This window comes from Pseudophryne corroboree, chromosome 12, assembly GCF_028390025.1.
Source record: "Pseudophryne corroboree isolate aPseCor3 chromosome 12, aPseCor3.hap2, whole genome shotgun sequence".
Lineage (NCBI taxonomy): Eukaryota > Metazoa > Chordata > Amphibia > Anura > Myobatrachidae > Pseudophryne > Pseudophryne corroboree.
The window spans coordinates 21,764,444-21,787,294 of NC_086455.1; the positions used below are offsets into that span (position 1 = coordinate 21,764,444).

Here is a 22,851-nt window from a genome sequence, read left to right on the forward strand (position 1 = left end):
GTCCACCCTCCAGTGTGTACTCGGAAAGAGTGTTTAGCACAGTGGGAACCTCGCGAGCGATCAGCAATGGAAGCTACTTTCTAAAAATGTGGAAAAGCTGATGTTCATAAAATGAACTACAAATTGCACAAGGAAGACCTTTCATGCCAAGTAGTACAGAGATTTTTAATGGTGGATTCCAGTGGGCATGAGCTAATATTGTGTGAAGGCATCTTCCAACTGTAAAGAGGATTAACAACACTTTTAGCTGTCTTAACCCCATTGGTAGCTTGTTTTGTGGGTGCCCAAACAAACCAAGCACTTCAGCCACAAAAGGGGCAGCCCTTGTTGCTCAAGTGCTTGGTTTGCTAAACTATGCATGTCTTTTTTAATATACAATTAAAGGGTGGGTGAGAGGGTCCAAGGACAATTCCATCTTGCACAGTTTTCTTTTTACTATGGGCTGTATGTTTGGGAGGCTTTGGGGACAGTCTTTTTGCATTGGCATTTTTATTGGTTTTTGCTCTAATACATTACTAATTTGCAACAAATGTTTGACTGAAATAACTTTGTGTTTGTGCCGCTGCTTAGTTTTGCCAGCCAGCCTAGAGCACTGGTTCTCAAACTCATTCCTCAGGACCCCAAACAGTTCATGTTTTCCAGGTCTCCTCACAGAATCACAAGTAAAATAAGGAGCTCCAGCTGTGGATGTTTTAAAATGTGCCAGTGAGTAATGAGTACACCTGTGCAGTTGCTGGGTGACCTGCAAAATGTGAACTGTGTGGAGTCCTGAGGACCAAGTATGAGAACCACTGCTCTAGATAAATTGTGAACAGAGAAAGATATAGCGCTTTGACACATATATGGAATGTAATAAAAATATATATATATTAATATATTTAATATAACACAATAAAATGTACACAATTGGAAAAGATTTCATTAAATTTAAAAAATTCAGTATAGCAGCAGTCTCAGTTAAAAAGGGCCCATTGTGGATACCAGTGCATTGAATCCAGGAAAACAATAATTGTCACTTTTATCATCAGTTCATATTAGGACAATGAATATAGACTTGAGTCAAGCAGTTCATATATAAATCATTCCAGCTGGATGCAGTTTACCAGTTCTCTGTTCCTGTTGGCAGAGTCCATATAGATGAAGGCTCGTATGGCAATGGCAGCCGGATGGGAGGGATCCTGGTTCACAGATGGTACGCTGGGATATGAGTTTGGCAAAGTTGTGTTTTTTGGTATAGAGTGTGATGAAATTGGCACTGGTCATCACTGTCCACTTTTCGAGGGACCTAGGCTACCCAAACACAATAAAATTGTGAATTTTATTGTGTTATATTAAATATATTCATTTTTATGACATTCCATATATGTGTCAAAGCGCTGTATTTTTCTCTGTTTGTTCAAATGGAACTAGGCAGGGGTGTCCCCTTTCTCCACTGATCTTTGTATTGGCCATCGAGACCCTTTCCCAGAAGATTTGCTTATCCCCACAATTACCCGAGCTTTCTGTGTATGACACTTGCCACAAACTATGCCTTTTTGCTGATGATGTTTTTTTGTTTGTAACTATGCTAGAGACCTCGTTCCTTCCCTCCGTACTATTCAATTCATATACTGTAGCATTGCCTCCTACTATAAATTGAATGCTACCAAAATAGAAGCTCTTCTCATTAATATCACCCCTGTGAGTCTGCAGTTTTTGAATACTCGTTTCCCCTTCATTTGGAAATATTCCTCCCTGTCTTATTTGGGTATTCACATTCCTACTAACATTTCTTATGTTCATAAAGTTAACTATGTCCCATTGTTGACACAGCTGGCGTCTCTGGGCGCAGCTTGGATGAATCACGAGGTCTCCTGGTTGGGCCGGCTAGCGGCATTTACAATGACATTATTAACAAAATTAATGTACCTCCTCCGTGCACTTCCTTATTCAATTCCCTGTCTCCTGGTTGGGCCGGGTAGAGGCATTCAAAATGATGTTATTACCAAAATGAATGTACCTCTTCTGTGCACTTCCTTATGCAATTCCCTTTAATTTACTGCAACAAATGAGGAGGTTAATGCTCTCTTATATTTGAAAATATATCTAGAATGGCGTGCTCTCGTCTGACTCGCACCAAACCACATGGGGGTCTTACCCTTCCTGACTAGACTAGGTACCATGAGGCCACCCTGTTATCTCCACTATCTGACTGGATTCTCCCAACTGGTTCCAAGCCTTGGGTAGACCTGGAACGTGCTCTCCTTAGAAGTTTCCCTCTCCCTGACCTCTGGTTGCCCTGACGGTTTTGACCTCAACCCCCGCTGTTCCTTATGGCCATCTGTGATGCCCTTAAAGTGTGGGACCTTCGACATCAGTCTCATTTTTAATTTTCTCTCCCTACTAGAAATGTTTCTCTCCAAGTGCTGAATAAATCCCTACCCCACCTTCATCTCTCATATTGGTTGCACTTGGGTGTTGAATCTCTGTGATATTTACTCTCACCATCTAAAGTTCTCTCCTTTCCTGCCCTTTGCACCAAATTTAATTTGGGACCCTCAGCGTGGTTTTATTATTTACAACCTAAACATTGGATTGATAGCATATATACTGATACTGCACTATTGGGCCTACCCTGGATCGAGTACTGAGTAGATTGACCAGACCTTCTTCCCGGGGGGCCATGTCATACTGGTACCATTTATTATCCCCCCTGATTTAGCTGAGAAGTCCTCAGTCCACCTTACTTGGGAAAGGGATCTCCATCGGTCATTTACCATAAAACAATGGCAGATTATTAATCTCTCCTCCTTTTCCCTTTCCAAATGTACCAAACTGAGATGCATGTGAAACTCTGGAATAGGCTATATATGTCTCCCTCCAAATTACACAAAATGTAGCCTGCAACCTCCAAATTTTGCTGGCGTCTCTTCCAATCTGAAGGTACCCTTTATCATATTTTCTGGGATTGCCCAGTTATACATCCCTTCTGGATGGATGTGTTTTCCCTCATTTATGATGTTTTAGACATCCACTTAACTGTAGACTACTTTAGCTCTAATACATTGGTACCCCTTCACTGTCCCTAAGTGTTCCCGCTATGTTTTAGGTCATATATTATTATCAGCTAGGGCCACCATTGTGCAACACTGGATTTCCTCCTCCCCTCCCCCATTTTGGAGACTAGAGGTGTTCAATACTCTACTGTCCTCTCTGCTCCCCTCATGAAACGGCTTCTGTGGCACATCTATATCACAGACGGTAAGCCCCCCCCACCACCTCTCTGGCCTGCCCTGCTTCACAGGGCTCACCCCCTCTTTTCCCTCTGACGGAACTCCCTCTCGATGACTCGGATAGCTAAATATGTTAATTCTCTGATTTTTTGTTGTTGTGTGACTAATGTTTGTTGATGACCTGTTCCCCTCAGTCCCCCGTATTTACCTTCCCCATTGTCATTCCCTCTCTGTTTTTTTTTTTTCTGTACCCAATAATTATCTTGCAAATGCTTGATAAAAATTTATTGTAGGAAAAAAAAGAAACCAGTTTCAGAGATTTTGTCTCCTACTCAGATTATTAATTATTGTCTCTATCACATCCTTATTCCTCACACTGTATATGAAGGGGTTCAACATTGGAGTCACTGCTGAATAGACAATAGACACAATCTTGTCTGATTTATGAGAGTAACTGGATTGGAGTCGTAGATATAGGACTGAAGTTGTCCCATAGAAGAGGGTGACAACAATGAGGTGGGAGGCACAGGTGGAGAAAGCTTTATACCTCCCTTGGGAGTAATGGATCTTCAAGATGGAGGAGATAATATGGACATATGAAATGAGAGTCAACAAGAAAGAACTCACAGTTACAATCACTACTGTGATATACACTACTATCTCATTGAGCTGAGTATCTCTGCACGACAATCTCAGGAATGGAGGTACCTCACAGAAGAAGTGGTTAACATGGTGGGACCTGCAGAATGGCAGTTGGAATGTGAGGGCCACATGAATGGAGGAATTGATGAAGCACCCGCTCCAACACTCGACAGCTAAACAAAAGCACAATTTCTTGTTCATGATAATGTTGTAGTACAATGGCTTACAGATAGCAGCAAACCTATCATAGGCCATGATCGCCAGCATTATACATTCTGTTGCCCCTAATGCTAATGAGATGAACATCTGAGTTGCACACCCTAATCGGGAAATACTTCTGTCTCTGGCTAACGTATTTATTAGAATTACGGGTACTATGGAAGAGGAGATGCCTACATCAATAACAGAGAGGTTACTCAGGAAGAAGTACATGGGACTGTGTAGTTTTGGGTTGATCCTCATTACAATGATAAGTAGAAGATTTCCTGATAGTGTGGCAATATACATCAACAAGAACACCAGGAAACAGATAACCTGGAGGTAAGGGACATCAGATAAACCAAGTAGAATGAAGCTGTCTGGAGAAGTTTGGTTTAAGTTGTCCATAACATTCAGCTGATACCTGGTAGGAATGAATTGTAACAACATTCAGTAAAAATACATCTACGTCCTTTCCAAAAGATATTTATATTTTCTATACCCAAAATCATTTAAGAAAACTAAAACACACCCAAATATGTAAATCTCAATAAGGAACTCGCAGGTATCAGTTTATTATATTTAAAAATCAGTCACTAGCTGTGACTAAGAAAAGACTAATTGAGAAAGTATCATTAATACTGACATACTGTACATTAATTGAGTAGGAAGATGTGAGACAAAAGGTCATATTTGGCAAATATTTGCATGAAAATACCTGTATGCAAAGGATGTCCTGTATATACAGTATGGCGGAACACAGCACATATCTAACATATCTGCTGCAATCCCTGTTTGCATTTGCAAAAGGTTTCTATGGGGGATGCTAAAATGTTGCATTTACCAAGATCAGGTATGCAAAACATTAAGAACCTTGTACCTGGCAGCTAATGCCATCTTCAGGTGGTATTAGTGTTAGCGCTCAGGAGGGTTCATGTTGCACGGCAGGTGGCGCAGATGTAACATGTGCAGAGAGAGTTAGATTTGGGTGGGCTATATTGTTTCTGTGCAGGGTAAATACTGGCTGTTTTATTTTTACACTGCAATTGCCATCACAGAACTTGTTTTGGTAAAATTAGAAAAAAACTGGATGCTATTTTTCACACAGATATACAATACAAGTGTATCTTTGTAGGAATCAAATCCTAGCTCACGGGCATTGTAATCATCGGTGATACCACTATGCCAAGAGAGCTATGGAGACAGGTGACTGACACCTGCAGTGACATAGTGATGTTGCTCATTGTAATGTTTTTTTGTCATGTTAGTTAAGACACTTTTTCCTCTATCAGTGCTGAAAGTAAAGTATCATAAAGTGTGGTCAGTGCCCACATAAATATTTAAAAAAAGAGCATTCACTTATTTAACAAAAGTAGTATAAGACACAAAACAAATAAACAGTTATACATTTAAATCATATACAAGAAGGATGTAAAAACAAGACTCTAAAAGGTGTTAAAAAAGAAGGAAAGCTTACCTTAGTTCAATAACAAGGGACCATAGAAGACAAGAAATATCACCAACGCGTTTCATCTGGTATCTCAAACTTCATCAAGGGGATCTTGATTTGCATGAAATGATTCCCATAAAAAAGGGTATATTAACACATTAAATGTAACCTCCACTGAAAGATAATACCTAGCAGCATTAATAATGTATCTTTAAATCATTTTTACTGATCCTGCTAGAAAATAAACAAAAAAACTTATCCATCTGAGGAAAATGCTTAATCTCAAAATGCACCATGAGCTTGCTCTTAAACCATGTAAAATGTTATTTGGCCGTTGAATTCTGCAAACAGGGTCTGGAGCAGCGGTATATACCCTACACTAGCTGATTCAGCATATAGGTGCATATACTAGCTGATTCAGAGTCCCACCCAATGCCGATGTTCATGTAATTGAGAGATTATTTACAACTTTGCAAACACTGTATTTATGAAAACCCTATGATGCATGTGCACAAAGGCGATGCTGTGATTCGGACATGGGGTATCAGAAAGGTGACAGAAAAGTGATGGCCATTCTTGGGTGGTGACTGGGCTTGAAGTCTGCCTCACAGGCATGTCATAGGGTCTCCGAATCAGGCCTAAAGACTGGAGCAATTTAATGACTGGAGGGACATCAATGTATACTGGGCTGATTATTCTCCTTTCATGCCAGCAGGAGTCCCGTAAGCACCTTATTTGGGATTTTATCTGAACAGTCACACCTGATTTATAAACAGCATTTGGATTAATACTTATTGTGCCTTCACTATTGACTACCTGTAGACCCTGTTATATTACCTGTCGCAATTGCTGCCTCAGGAATGTTATATAAGCTTTATTTGGCAAGACTGCCTTTTTATGTGTCAACCTGTCCATTGTTGACCTTTTCCCTATGTTGACCTTTTTCCCTGTCTTAAACTTTTCCCATGTCAACTGTGTCCAAGTTGACCAATAGTGCTCGACCTATTGACTGTTGACCTTTATTCAGGTCGACCCATTGATCCATAACCATTTTTGATATGCTGGTTTCAAGCATACCTTTCTATATTAGAAAATATCAGCAGCAGCTGGTATAGGGGTGGTCTAAATCCCCAAAAGTGGTAATAGAATATGTAAACAAATAGGGATACACCAGCGTTGGCTGTATTAGTTATTACAAGACTACTTGGCTTGTTGTTATTCACATTTATTAATCTCAAAAAAATTAAAACATTAAAAAAGGCAATAGGGTCACATATATATTCTAATATTGTGCCAATGATATTCAGCCACTAATCACTGAGTGTTTCACTTGGTCTGGCTAGGAATCTTCCTTAAGATCTTAGATAGTAACAATGTTAAACAGCAGATGTTAAATATCAAGGTCTATGAACCTTTGAATTGATTTTACCAGTGGTTACTCATTGGAGAGAGCAGTCCCTTTGTTTCATCAGCTGGGTTGTCCTTTACGTGCTGACGGGGTGTTCAAACCACTGAGGCAGTAGTAACTTGTTTAGAGAAGGCACTCTCCCGGTTGATTCAGATTGAATGTCCTTTATGTGCTGACAGAGTGTCCAATAGCTCTTTAATCTTCACACATTTGTCTGCTGCACAAGCACTTTTGATCTATTTGTGAATGCCATTGCGGAGGTTTCATTGCCTAATGTGTTAGCTCCTGTTATACCATTATGATAAACTTTTTCAAGTTCCATTAAAGCTATTTGGATGTAAAAACTCTCTAGTTTATTCAGGTGCTTTTAAAGTTATCTGTATATGCACACTACACATACTATTAATTAGTAGATGTGCTTCACCAAAGCTATTGGGATTTAAGAACTTTAATTGCTTTAAAAACAAAGAATTATATCCATGCTGTCACATGACTATTTGTGCATACAATCTCTATTACATTTTTGATCCTGTGTCCATTATTGAACTACCCCTGATGAAGTCGATTAGACGAAACGTGTAGGGTCTGTTAGCTATGAGTTACCAATCCAGTTTATAAAGATTCTCCCCTTTGAGCTCACTCCTTGTTAAGGTGAGGGAGGATCTATTTGGTTATCATCACATTCTGGATGGTTCTCACTGATATATATATTTTATTTCTGTAAAAACCTTTTAATGTGTATGTTTTAAATTTGTGTTAATAAACTAACAATTGGTATTAATTGGCTTTGGGCCTCTTGTTTGGGTGATTTTCTGGTGAGGGGATATCTATTTTTAGGACCCCAGGAATCAGTATTTACAAGAATTCTCCAGTTTGCCGTCTATATCTACCTGGGTGATCCTGAAATAATTAGAAAAAATATTTAACCAATATAGCGCACTTGGGAATTAAAAAACCTTTTTTTTGTGTAAAGCATTGTCCACATTTGTGATGACACATACAGAACCTTCTCTATGTTAACACACACTAATCATTTTCATCATCACAAGACTTTATTCAATACTTACCTTGCATTGTATATTTGAGAACATCTAGATAAGGCCTCTGTATCCGTAAACATGATTATATTTCCCGTCATACCTCAACACTTTGTATTAATAAAATAAAGCATCTTGAATTTCTTCCTCCTCTATATATTCCAGAATGTTACACAATAAAACATGTAACGGATGCAGACATCCACTAAGAAAGAAAAATCAGTACATGGTCAAAAGAGTTGATGTAACAACTAGAAGCCCCCTCCCTCCTTACCATTAAAGATAAAAGTTGCTAGGTGCAGTTTATGTTCTCAGTTATTCAGAAAAATCAGTTTTTCTAACAAAATGATCCAGTTGTTGATCTGCAATTTCCCTTTTTTTTAAATAAATTCTTTATTTAGTTTTGCAAATTATAACATGTTCCATACATTGCAAATGTAGATATTAATTTATATTTCCACAGTGTAATGATCTTGTCATAAAAAATAGAATACTTTAACTACTCAGATAATACATCACAGTTGGAATCATAATACAACATATAAAAACACGTTCCTCAGCCATCTTGAAAAAAAGAGGAATAGCCTCCTATATTAATACAATAACAAAAATGCAGAATCCAGTATGGAACAACTGTGTCATTTTTATTAACATCTACATTTCAGTAAAATTATTTTGTGCAAAATTGTGATCACACAAAAAATACTTTTATCCTGATTTATTACAAATTACAGATGTGTATCATTTAAAAAACCAAAATCATTCTAAATATTTTACGATTTTATTTTTTATACACAGAGCATTTTTAAACTATTTACCAGTTTACCTTAAGTTGAACATCTCTTTCCTTACTTAGCCTAAACTTTTGTTGATTTATTATTTTGCTTGTTTAAAATATTGGGGTATATTTATACTGATTTTTTTTTAAATTGAGCTCACATACCTTCTAGTAGTAAATGCAACCATCTGGATGTATGAGTTGGATTCTGTTGATTACGTATGAGAAAATCATTGTCTTTTATGTTATGTTCTCTGGTCCCTGGAGTAGGTTATTTTAGTGTTAGAAATTTTGCTGCTCCAAACTCAGTTGCACATAATTTCTGTAGGCCTGTGAGACAGTTCATTAACAATTCCCCGTTTACTTCATAACAAATTTTTGTAGATTGATAAAACTTTTAGTTTCAGTTAATTTTTTTTATATAATTTAAACTGTTTTTATGTATTTGAATTATTTGTGGACCTGTAGCAATGTCATTCTGTTACATCATGTAACTATTTATCACTGTTATGCTCTTATGAGATCACTTGTGGTTTAGTGGGTGAAGGGGAAAGCAAATATCAGGCCACAAAAGTTGCACTTACTGAAATGAGTGCAGCTGTACGGATTAGAACAATACTTGCTAAGTGCATGAATGAGTCTATTTCCCCTCAGATAAGCTTCATGGAGTGTTTCCGATTCAAAACGGAGCAGATGTTCCCTAAATGAGCACCCCATTGGGGTTCATTATAAACCATCTCCCATGCCCCAGAATTCAACCTGAGAAGCCCATGTGCTTCTTTATTGGCCACCTACCTGTTTAATATGTGAAGGAGTAGTCTGTAGTCCCAGATAACAACCCAGATCACCACTGCTTATTTTAGGCCATGGAATTGTCCTAGTGTCTTGCTGGCATATGGATTCTCGTTACCACCAATGTCCTCAATCCTCTTAGGTCCTGCACTCATTGAGAGACACCCAGGCTCTGCTCCTAAGACAACCCATCCATTTTGGTCTGATCAGGTCTGATCCAAAACTACAGTATATACCGTGAGGTATATGATAGTGTAGAACTGGATGAGTACATGAGGAAAGGAAGCCCTGATCTTGATAGCTTGCAATCTATAGGAGAGTAGTGCGGACCATTCGTAGGTGCTTGTGTGCCTTGGCTTCTAATGTGTCTGGAATGGCATTCTGCAGCCTGTAGAGCTGCCGCAGCATCCTTAAGACATCACATGCTGGGAGTAGTCAATCATGGGTGACACAGATGTGCAGGGACAAAAGTAGTTAAAGTTAAAAGTTTCTTAGCTTAACCATATCATCAAACTTAAGAATACTTTCATACTCAGAATTCTGCATCTAAGGGAAATACATTACCACCCCATTTAACACCTTTGAAACCAAAGTCAAAATTCGATCCAGCAAGTAGTAATCCTACCATTAAGACTTACATTAGACTTTGAGCTTTTAAAAACGAAGTACTGGAATATGAGACAAGAAGAGCGCAAAGTGTTTAAAGATTTGGTCACATATGAGGACATATTTATAAGACAATGCAACAAAAGATGGTCTATTGTCATACAGAATAAAAAAGATTACCATTCAGAAATTTTGAGTCAACTAGCTGATGAACATACCTGTAAGCTTTTGTCACAAGATCCTACCTTTTTTTAAAAAGAGCTTGACACCATTATCATACAAGCGGTTAAGGATAACATAACAGAACAAATAAGGAATTATTTATTAGTATCACAGCCTAAAAGACCCAGCTTATATACGGTCCCTAAAATACATAAACATCCTACTAAAAATGAGAAATACATATTACTCTATTTAGAGAGCGCTTGTACAGTTTATTAATTACAAAATTTGTCTATTCAGGACATACCAATAGATGAAATAAATATAACAATAAAATCAATATTAATCCATATGGCACATTCTCATTAACACCAATAATGCTTAATAAGCTCCAGTTCCATAAGTAGCCATGTGAATAGATAGTCACAGATATGGTACTTAGCAGGTCATCACATGTGATGTTCAAATACAGTTCATTAGCCAACAGTATGCTACTACCTCCCGCCCATGTTATTAAGTCTCACCAGCTATATAGATAGCCATCCTTAAGTGTGTGGTCTATTCTGCTCCATTGAGCTGGTTGGCCGTTGGTGTGTTTTGCAAATGCTTTGAGATGGAGAGCAGGAGGGAGACCGCCACTCACACGCTGCTGTCCGTCTCCATACTTTGTGCTGGCAGTATAAATGTGGAGCGCAAGTGGGTGAAGGAGAATGCCGTCCGTCCTTCTAGACCACCAGGGCAGCCGATTATATTGGCAAGAGGGTCTATTTTCCAACCCATCTTAGTGTATCTGGATGGTTACCTCCAGCCCAGTATATAGAATAGACCCACTTTTCTTAAGCATACCAATTCTTTACGAGCAGACATAACACATTTGCCAGATCAATGTCTTCTATGCTCTCTTGACATATGTTATTTGTATACATATATACAGCATAGTATGGGATTATATGCTACTCTAATTTTAATAACAAATAATCCACATTATTTGGGTCTTGAGATTAGATTTTTTTATATTTGCCAATTGGAATTCATTTTGAATAGAAATGATTTTTGTTTTGATGGGTCATATTACCTGCAAGCATAAGGGTGTGCGATGGGGTCCAATGTGGCCCCATTGCACGCAAAAGCATTTATGTTTATTGTCACGATCCTAGGCATGGCGATTCCCAAGATACATCAATCTGCAAATCCCTGCCACGTGACACCGCTACTGGATACCTGAGTGCGTGTGTTAATTTCAACACGGTCACTGCCACCAGCCAAAGTACAAACGTTGACCCAAGACAAACTTATGGCTTTTGCCTGCATCCAGAATTATAAACATTTTGGTAACGCCTCTTCAAGAGAGTTGGGTTGGATACACAACAGAAAACCAGAGCTAAAACTGATTATTTAAGGAAAACACTTCAAAGCTTATGTTACAGAAAAAAGAAAGTTAAAAGAATATAATGATAAAAAGTCAAAGTCACAGCAGAAATGACAATTTCAAGAAAATAAAAATAGGAAGATAAAACCCACTGATCCTCCTAACACATGCAGCATGGAACGATGGGGTGAAGTGAAACCTCTTCAGATATATCGGGACATTACAGAGCCAGAATGTTCTCCTGACCCACTTCTTTGATAATGCACAACTTACACTCTGTGGTTCTTCTATTTAAAAAACATGCTTCCCCTTTAACCCCCCTCCCTCTGGAGCTTTACTGTTAACCCTTCCATAAGCCAGAGAAGGTATTGAGTGTCAGCTCATACTGGGCTTCCCGGCTACTCTCTCAGGGGTGAATGGCCTTATCTTCTTCTCCTTTGAAGCTCTGGCCATGGTTCTTGTGTAAACAAATGGCTAGTTCTGACAGGACACAGAGCAGGAAGGGCTTAGCACCTTTCTGGCCCTAGCTCTGGTTCTGGGGCAATCAGACTAGCTCTGGTCACGAGGAATTTCACACCTAAGCAGTCAGTGTGTCTCTGAGTTCTGTGGCTACAATGAAATGCCAGCGGATCAATTAAGCTTCTACCATTTGACATGCAAAGACAGTTATCACACACTGGTACATTGATACATCGATCAGAATATTGATATCACATACATTGATATTAACAGGGCTATTTCTACTTGAAATAGCCTGGATCATGACATCTCCCCCTTTAAGATCAGCATGGGAGCAGTGGCACATCAGGCCGAAGTCTCCTATGACCTTTTCACACAGGGTTTAATCATAACCACACACAGGGCATTTGTAGAGATTGATCAATACAATATTATTTGCAGTTATGCACATTCTGGTGTCAGAATGGCATCCAATCATGATATTTATGATTGAACAGGATTTGTTCTTTACCAAACCTGATGTATACAACATAACAGTGAGATATTAATACTATATAGGCAACCTTTTACTTTTTTGGTCAGGCACGCAGGAGTTCATTGAAGTGATTGATCCTCACAACACTAGTTTCAGTCCGGAAAAATGTACCTATCAAATTGATAAACACACAGTAAACTACTTAAATGTCCCCATTTTGAATATTGATGGCTGGTTACAAACGACACTTTATACTAAGCTAACTGATAGAAATAATTTATTACTAGCCAGTAGCGTGCATCCAAAACCTCTGAAAGATGTTGCCTTATCCTACTGTCAATTTCTTAGAGTAATCTATGAAAACAAAAGGTCCCCAGGGCGCAATCAATAGCTGCTGTTCAAGCAGTGTGCTTGGCACCTAGAAATAAAATAAAATATAGGGTTGGGGCGGGGGGACTGAAGCTGGGGGACTGGCACTGGGGAGACCGGCAGTCAGTATACCGACCCCATGATCCCAGTAGCAGAATACCAGTGGCAGGGGAGAGAGCAGCAAAGCCCCTTGCAGTCTCACTGCGCACCCAACATGTCGTGGACATCCACGAGTGGGAATAGTGCCTGTGGGTCGGCATTGTGTGTGGTGGCATTGTGATTGTTCAGGATCCTTGTGTCAGCAATCCCTCTATCCGGTGACTGGATCCCTATATATATATATATATATATATATATACACATATAAAAACAAGTGGAGAAAAAGGGTGCCTTCTAGTGTCTAAAATATATAATGTTGACCGAGTGTTCATAAAAGGACACCACTTACCTGATGCACAATTTCTTCGGTCACATGACCAATGTGGATATATAAAACAGTTAAGACAAATATAACATAGCGCGTACAGTTTTCACCATAAAATTAGTTGTATCTAAAAAAACCTTCTAAGGACAAGCATATCCTATAATTTACAATCCACAGTCAGGGATATTAAAGGTTTTTCACACAATTTTAATACAACATATAAAAACAAATGGTAAAAATGCAAGTGTACAAGATAAAAGGAAATTCAAGCTTATCTATCCCCATGATGAAGTCTAATTATTGACGAAACGTGTTGGAACTGCTGTACCTGAACCTCTTTATGGACAGAATAGCCTTTTTAAATTTACATTTTGTACGTTTGCATTTTTACCATTTCTTGGAAATTTATGGGAGACAGGATATATCTGACTGTCTATATGGATAGATAAGCTTGAATTTCCTTTTATCTTCCTTTATATTTTTAAGGTTTTTTAAATCCAACTAATTTTATGGTGGACAATGGTGTGAAAACTGTACGCGCTATGTTATATTTGTGTTATCTTTTTTATATATTCACATTGGTCATGTTACCGAAGAAATTGTGCATCAGATAAGTAGTGTCCTTTTATGAACACTCGGTTCACATTATATATTTTAGACACTAGAAGGCGCCCTTTTTCTCCATATATATCCTGTATAGATTATATGGACACAAAGAGATTGAACAGCGCTTTGTTTTTTTTTGACATAACAAATGTAATAAAATTATAAATATAAAAATAAAATGTGCAGTTTGGTTAAAGAATAATAAATCATTTAATCAACTGTAAAAATTGGTACAATTCTTAAGTTTACATGTTGATGCTTAAAAGTCCACAGACCGGTCTATTGAAGACACACCAGGCAAGTGTTAACCATTCATTTGTGCACTAGCAGTTACATTGGCATGTCTTCTTTATGGTTTGCTTAGAACACAGTCACTGGATAAAAGCAACATAGGTTCTATTCCCAATCTATAGTTGTCGTGCACACCCATGAGCGGGAATAGCCCCTGTTCACTGGGATTCCGGCTGTCGGCATTGTCAGCTGTCAGGATTCCGGCATAGGTATCCTGACCGGTGGGATACCGAGAGCTGGCAATTTAACTACATCTCCCTGGTTAATCATTTATTGAGTGGACACTTCCATCCGGACCAGCACCAACACACAGTGGACTACTTTATTATCCCAGACAATTGATAAAATTATTTATTATTTGTTAACTTAAACCTCATATTTCAAATTTTATTACACTTATTGTGTCAGAAACCCCCAAAGCGCAATTCAATCTCTTTTTGTCCATATACATATATATATATATATATATATATATATATATATACAATTTCTTATGGTGTCACGCATAACGGGGGGGGGGGGGGGGATTCAGACCTGACTGTAGATATACTAAATTTAGCACATCCATGATCAGTTTCTATGACATGTGTGGGGACGCCCCAATTGCCGAACCCCCCCCCCCGCACGGGTGCGAAAACACCGCACAGCGGCCATGCTTTCATACCCACCAAGTAGCTCCCTACCTACGCAGCCAAGCTGGTCCAGGTCACATCGGCTGTGTGTGACGTCACGCAGCCACCGCGGCCCGACCCCACAACGGTCCGGACACACCTGCATTGTCCTGACTGCGCCCCACCAACAGCATTCTAATGCCATTGGGACACCCCCTCTTGCCCCGCGACCACCTCTGCCTGTTAATCAGGCAGAGGCATTCGCATCTCACTGGATCTCACGGGGTGCGCCGGACTTCAGGCTGCGATCGCTTTTGTACCAGCGAGTGGGTCTGAATTAGGACTAACGAGTGATGATACGGAGGCAAACAGACAGTGTGCCTCACTGACCTCCTGTATAAAAAAGCTAAGCCACTTTTTAACCCTTTACTCAACTCTGTTTTATATATATATATATATATATATATATATATTTACACACACACATACATATAAGTTTTATATATATAAAGTTCACTATTATACAGTATGTTGATGTACAATTTTAAACATATATTATTACCATTAAATAAACTTCATATATAATTTTGAATTATATTTTGGCAACCTGATCATTTTTGTATGTACCCTATATATCAGGCTTTTTCAACCAGTGTGCCGTGGCACACTAGTGTGCCGCAACCAGTTGCAAGGTGTGCCGCGGAGCCAGAGCAGCTTCCTGCACCTTCAGAGTGAACTGTTGGCCCGGGCTCTTCATAGAAGATCATTCGTGCTCTGGCCATGACCTATGCCTTGAAGACGTGGTGATGTGATATCATAGGTCACAGCTGCCGCGTCTCACCACCCAGCCAGCCCACCGGTCTGCATACACATCTTCCAGTTCCTGCCTGCATACACAGCTTTCCTTGCCCACCCACATCCACACCTGCCCGACTGCCCGCTGCTCAGTATTCGCAGCAATCCACTATGAACAAACCCTGCCGCTGAGGGACAGGGAGGAGGACAGCTGACCGGTAGTAGCTAATATTTGTTATTTTATTTCTCCTGTGGGGAACAATAGGATTTATGTGGGTAGAATAAGGATTTATGGATTTATGAAGGGGAACAATGTGAATAATTCATGTGGGGAGCAATAGGATTTATGTGGGGAGCAATATGATTTATGTAGAGAGCAACATGATTTATGTGGGAAGCATTGTGATTGTTTTTTCTGTGTAGGCCAATGTATGTGTGGAATTTTTTTACTGTGAGGGCCAATGTGTGTTTTTTGTTTTTTTCTGTGGGGAACTGACGGTGTGCCTTGGCAATTTTAAAATATTGTTTGGTGTGCCGCGAGTAAAAAACGGTTGAAAATCACTGCTATATATAGTAGTATTTATGATTCATAAACACCAGTGGTTGCCGATACCCCTTTCACACCCTTGTTATTTCAATTGGATATAATATATAATAAATTTTTGGCTCGAGGTTACTGCCCAAATAATTTTTATAAACAAAGAATGAAGCCACTAGCCGCTAAATGTGATAACAAATTGTTACATAAACCACAGAAACAGATACACTAACATGGGTAAATTCTTTTACACATTTCAGTCCACATATCACCAAAAAGGATAAATAAATATGGCCCATGAGTAATTCTGATCCCGATTTGCAAACATTAAAAAATACATCACTAATGCCGTTACCGTAGCAAGCAGAAGTTTAAAGGATAGTTGGGTACACACAGATATAACTAATATGGGGAAAACTTTAATGACTGCATTTTTTGGAGAAGCCAAAATTAAGATGTTTCAGATGCCTGTTGTTACTTACAGGCAATACCTTTTTCCATCCATTCACAGGCTATACATTTTATATTAGGCATTTTCTCATCCGCACTAGCAGTTATGTCATTTATGTCATCACTTGCCCATGTTCAATGATCTATGTAGGAAAAGCGAAGCACCAATTCAGGAGTGAATGGCGCTTCACAAATCAGCTGAAAAAGCAGCCATTATCAAATGGAACAATGACCAACCACTAGCCGGAATGTTTGCACAGATTAAACATAATTAGACGGCCATCAAATACAGAATCATTGATCACATATCCCCCATCACCCTTGCCAAGAGGTGGTGAGAGAGATAAATTATTGTTACAACTGGAATACAAATGGATATATAGACTAGATTCTCTGTCTCCATGTGGGTTAAATTATATTATGGGGTTACATGGCTTCTTATAAATAGTGTCATCAATCTAGTTTGGAGAGAGCAAGGCCATAAGCATGTTTTTGTTCATTACATGTCATTATCGATAACATCAGAAGGTGCTCTAAATGTGAGATGTTGTTTAACATAGTATAGAACAGCCAATATGTTTTAAACATTAAACTGAATAACTATAAGTATCATGTAATAATGTGTAGACACACTGAGAGCAGGTCTTTTACCTGCTTGGTTTGCCTTGAGAGAGCTCAGTAGTGAAACGTGTGTCAGCATTTTTGCTGTACTGACTTCTGAAATACAATTGTATGAATTTTGATGCTGTACCTTAGATCATCTTAGAAAATCAGGGACCATCCTGTGAGGTTAACATAGAAACAGTGTGTGACCTTTGTGTATTTTTAATTATGTCTAAGATACAGTATACTGACAAGCTCTGACCTTGCAGTAATTTGCACCTAATTTGGGGCCTGATTCAGAGTCGCATGCAATCCACACATAATGCCTACTGTATGTTAACGTCATTGAACATTTTTTTTACAACTGTACGTGCACAAACATTTCTAAAGACTTGTACGTTGTATGTGTTACACAAGTGTGCACACAAAGGTGCTGTTGTGATCGAGACTGATGGTATCATAAATGTGATGGAATAGTACTGCCTTTTCCTGGGCGATAAAAGTGGAGAGCAGTGCACTCAAAAATGTTCTGTTCAAGGGCCGTGTTATGGGAGTGTTACGGGTGTGTCAGTGTAAGCTTCTGTGTTTACAGGTAGAAAGGCTGCATAGGAGACCATGGTCAGGCATGCAAACTGCACTTCCCATAGGGCTGGTGCATGTTCCAGTAGTGTGACTGATGATAATGTATTACAATGTCCCCACTGTGAATACATGCCGGACACTAGGACCCTGTGAGGTCTGTCCTGTTTTGCAGATGAGGTGAAACTGGAACAATTACCTAAGTCTATACCAGTTTTTGAATAGTGTCTTGTAAAGTTATACTTGCCTCTTGTGAAACTGGTAAGCCTGATTTGAAGAATCTGTGAGGTGGGAGCTTTTGGAATTCCAGTCTGTAACCCTGGGAAATAAGATCTACAACCCAGGGAGCAAGATGTGACTGAAGAATTTTAGCCGGGCTCCCACCTGCCAGTCTTCCAGGCATCATGGTCCACCGTCATGCTGATGGCTTTGAGGAAGCAGAGCTTGAGCTCTGTTCCTGAGAACCGTCAGTTGCTTTTTTGTGTGGTTTACCTCTAGTGCCTCTGGTGGCTGTAGAAGAACCACTGGTTTTGCCCCTAAACTTGGCCATCCGAAAGGACTGTAAGTTGGAAGCTGAGTAAGCCTTCCTGGCTGGGGGAGCTGCGGAAGGAAGATATGTGGACTTACCCGCAGTAGCTTTGGAGATCCATTTGTCTAGTTCATCCCCAAATAAGGTCTTTCCTGTGAATGGTAGGCCTACTACACTTTTCCTGGAGTCCGCATCAGCAGTCCACTGGCATAGCCATAAGCCCCTGTGTGCTGACACTGCCATAGCAGTGGTGCGTGCATTAAGCAAGCCTATTTCTTTTATGGCTTCCACCATAAAGTTTGCAGAGTCCTGTATATGTTGCAGGAGTAAAACAATCTCCCCTGAGATAAGGAATCTAACCCTTCAATTAGGTTACCTGACCACCCTGGATAGGCAGTACTATTCTTCGTGACAGCCTGGATACTGATGCAGCCACTATCGGTGGATTTTCCCATTTTTTTCTATCCTCAGGCGGAAAGGAAAGGATGAGAGTAACCTCTTAGGGATTTGAAATTTCCTATCAGGATTAACCCACGGTTCGTCAATCAGGGTATTTAGTTCCTTTGACACAGGAAAAGTGATTGAGGATTTCTTTTTTACATTAAAATAAGATTCCTCACACTCCTCTGTCACCGTATCAGGGATTTGTAGAATGTCTCTGATAGCTTCTATGAGAGCCTCTATTCCCTGTGACAGAGTAGCCTCCCCCACATCTGAGTCCACCTCCCCCTCCTCCATGTCTCACCCTTCATCATCAGAGTCAGATTGCAGGATATGGGTCAAAATACATTTTTGCGGACAAATGACAGGGGTCTGAGATGCTAATTTGGGAACTGAGTCTCTTTTCATAAACTCATCCATAGACTGTTTACTGGGCGCCCACCTGGTGCTTCATTCTTCCTGCACTGACACTTGGTTTAGTATGGTTATTTGGTTCAGCTGTTGCTGTTCCTGTTTTCAGGTTTGGTTAGCATGGCTTTCCTCTTGTTTTCTGTGTGCTGGTTCGAAATCTCACCAATGTCCTTTTATATCCTTCTCTCAAAGTATGTCCATCTCCTCGGGCACAGTTTCCTAGACTGAGTCTGCAGGAGGGGCATAGAGGGAGGAGCCAGTGCACACTATCAAATTCTTAAAGTGCCTATGGCTCTTAGTGGACCCGTCTATACCCAATGGTACTAAATGGATTCCCAGTATCCTCTACAGACTACGAGAAAAGGATTTACTGGTAGGTAATAAAAATCCTATTTTTATGTGTCTATTGGAATTGCAATCCTCTGAAGTGCTTAGTTTGTTAAACTGTGCATTTTCTTTTTAATATACACTATAAGGGTGCATGGGAGGGTCCAAGGACATTCAATCTTGTACACTTTTGTTTTCACTGTGGGCTGTAAGCTTGGGAGGCATTGGGGACGGTCTTTTCTGCACTCACATTTTTATTGCTTATTGATAATACATTACTAATTTGCAATATATTTTTTTTAACAGAAATAACTGCTGTGTGTTTGTGCTGCTGCTTTGTTGCATAGTTCAGCCAGCCAGGATTTGGCCTATGTTGGTGAACAATATTGTGAGCAGTGAGATGGTCAAAACTGACTGGAAATGACTGGAAATGAATGTTATTGAGGATAATAATACAATAGGAACAAAAACAGGCCCACATTACATGATTTTGGTTGTTTTTCCAATTTAAAAAAAAAACCCCAGATCCAAAACCTCATCACATTTAGCGGTTTTGCAAATATCAGAAAAGAAAAACAAAAACACAGAGGGCAGCTTTGGCTAAACCAAAACAAGGAGGTCAACGCACATCTCTGTTTAGAATGCCACAACATCATGCTGACCCATCTCTTGTCTAACTTTGTGCTTTTCAGCCTGGTAGCTCATTATTACTATGTTAGTGACTGAAGCTGGTTTTAAGAATTTCAGAGTTACCACTCCAGCTATTTTAAGATCTAACAGCATCCATTCTGTGAAATTAGAACCACAACTACATATAAAGATCAGAAAACAGCTTTAGAGATTTTGTTTCCTCCTCAAATTATTCATTATTGTCTCTATCACATCCTTATTCCTCACACTGTATATGAAGGGGTTCAACATTGGAGTCACTGCTGTATAGAGAATAGACACAATCTTGTCTGTTTCATGAGAGTATCTGGATTGGAGCTGTAGATATATTACTATAGATGTCCCATAGAAGAGGGTGACAACATTGAGGTGGGAGGTACATGTGGAGAAAGCTTTATACCTCCCTTGGGAATAATGGATCTTCAAAATGGTGGAGATAATATGGACATAGGAAATGAGAGTCAACAAGAAAGTACTTACAGCGATAATCACTACCGATATATACAGTGCTATGTCATTGAGCTGAGTATCTCTGCAGGACAATCTCAGGAATGGAGGTACCTCACAGAAGAAGTGGTTGACATGGTGGGACCTGCAGAATGGCAGTTGGAATGTGAGGGCCACATGAATGATGGAGTTGATGAAGCCCACACTCCACGACCCAGCAGCTAAACAAAAGCACAATTTCTTGTTCATGATGATGTTGTAGTACAACGGCTTACAGATGGCAGCAAACCTATCATAGGCCATGACGGCCAGTATTATACATTCGGTTGTCCCTAATGCTAATGAGATGAACATCTGGGTTGCACACCCTAATCGGGAAATACTCTTGTCCTTGGCTAGGGTATTTATTAGGATTACGGGTACTATGGAAGAGGAGAAACACAAATCAATAACAGAGAGGTTACTCAGGAAGAAGTACATGGGACTGTGTAGTTTTGGGTTGATCCTCATTACAATAATCAGTAGAAGATTTCCTGATAGTGTGGTAATATACATCAACAAGAACATAAGGAAACAGATATCCTGGAGGTAAGGAACATTAGATAATCCAAGTAGAATGAAGCTGTCTGCAGAAGTTTGGTTTAAATCGCCCATAACATCCAGCTGATACCTGGTAGGAATGAATTGTTAAAAAAATCAGTAAAACTGCATTCATGTTCTTTCCAACAGATATTTATCTGTCCCATCCCCTAAATCATTTAGGAAATCAAAAACACACCAAAAATGTAAATCTCAATAAGGAAATTGAAGATATCAGCTTATTATCTTTAAAGATCAGTCACTAGCTGTGACTAAGTAAAGACTAATTGATAAGGTATCATTAATACTGTATATTAATTGGGTAGGAAGTTTCCTCCATTGCTGTGCTCTGGTCTGTTCTGCCGGTGGTGTGTATTCTGGCTTCCTCTGCATTCCGACTTGCACGATGAGCTGATCATGGTGCCGTTACTTCTGTGTTTCCCAATCTCACGGTCTTGCTTGGTTTAGGGTGCTTCAACATGTTTCGGCCCGTGCTGCCTTCCTCTGGGAGAATGTGCTTACACTGTTGTCTGGCATTTGCCTGAAAAGCTGTGTTGGATCCTGTTCGAGCACATAGACACTGCACAAATTCGCCCCTCTACCAAGCTAATTACTCCAAGTCATCACATTATTGTGGAGAATTTGCTTGCAAAGATTCTGCGTAGTAGATGTGGATTACAACAGTTCAACAGAAATATGGACGCTTACTACACCTGCATGGTGGAATGGAATGCTCATCAAGTTGATGAGTGGAGACAACACATGTTGAACAGTTTAAAGAGAAAATTGTCTGCATAGGTGAAATGCACTGGTGTTGTAGTGTACACTTTTTTTTAATATTGATTTTTATTCAGATTTTACAATTGAACAAAAATAGAACAGGTACAGAAATAGAAGAGGGAAGGAAATCAGGGTACACACATTATATACAGAACAAATCAAAGCACAAATGTCGATATGAAATAATCATGAATGATAACAATTAGTAATGTCACCGGTTTACATAATACAGAGTTGAGTATATAATGATTTGAATAACATAACATTTAAGTCCCAGAGAACACTTTTGTCTTTGGAGAAGAAGAGAAATAAATAACATAATAACATAAAAAAACAGACAAACAAGAGAGCGCTAATCACATCCAAGGTGGATTTTTATTTTTCCAATTCCAATAATTCTGAACTTATTGCCGGCCGGCAGTACATAAACACATATTAAAAAAATAACAGTATAACCATAAAATCCTAAAAACCAATTAATCACTGATTATACTCAAAATGATTCAATACATGTGCACATGTAGGTATAACTGCCCCACTTTGTTTAAATTGTTTTCCTTATTCCTCAAGTATCCAGGGCTTATAATATATTTCCAGTAAACCGGATACTATGTATATAACTTGTGTCCAACAATGTATCAATTATACTCAGATACACTGCTCAGCAGCTTCCCAGCCTCATACTGGAACATATGAATGAGTGTTAACTTTTATGATACTTCTGTCCATAAGTCCAGAAGTATCATAAAAGTTAACACTCATTCATATGTTCCAGTATGAGGCTGGGAAGCTGCTGAGCAGTGTATCTGAGTAT

General features: G+C 39.2%; 2 protein-coding genes across 2 annotated transcripts; both read right to left on the reverse strand.

Moving 5' to 3' along the window:
• Positions 1 to 3,524: 3,524 nt before the first annotated feature.
• LOC134980814 (olfactory receptor 5V1-like) lies at positions 3,525 to 4,460 on the reverse strand. Its single transcript, XM_063947787.1, has one exon. It carries the CDS (start codon positions 4,458 to 4,460, stop codon positions 3,525 to 3,527), a length of 936 nt encoding a protein of 311 aa, XP_063803857.1.
• Positions 4,461 to 20,396: 15,936 nt separating this feature from the next.
• Positions 20,397 to 21,332, reverse strand: LOC134980816 (olfactory receptor 5V1-like). Its single transcript, XM_063947788.1, has one exon. The coding sequence runs from the start codon at positions 21,330 to 21,332 to the stop codon at positions 20,397 to 20,399; it is 936 nt and encodes a 311-aa protein (XP_063803858.1).
• Positions 21,333 to 22,851: the final 1,519 nt, after the last annotated feature.

What these genes read in the sequence shown, in the direction of transcription:
- LOC134980814 (XM_063947787.1), bottom strand. Translation starts at nt 4,460, where the DNA reads ATGGACAACTTAAACCAAACTTCTCCAGACAGCTTCATTCTACTTGGT.
- LOC134980816 (XM_063947788.1), bottom strand. Translation starts at nt 21,332, where the DNA reads ATGGGCGATTTAAACCAAACTTCTGCAGACAGCTTCATTCTACTTGGA.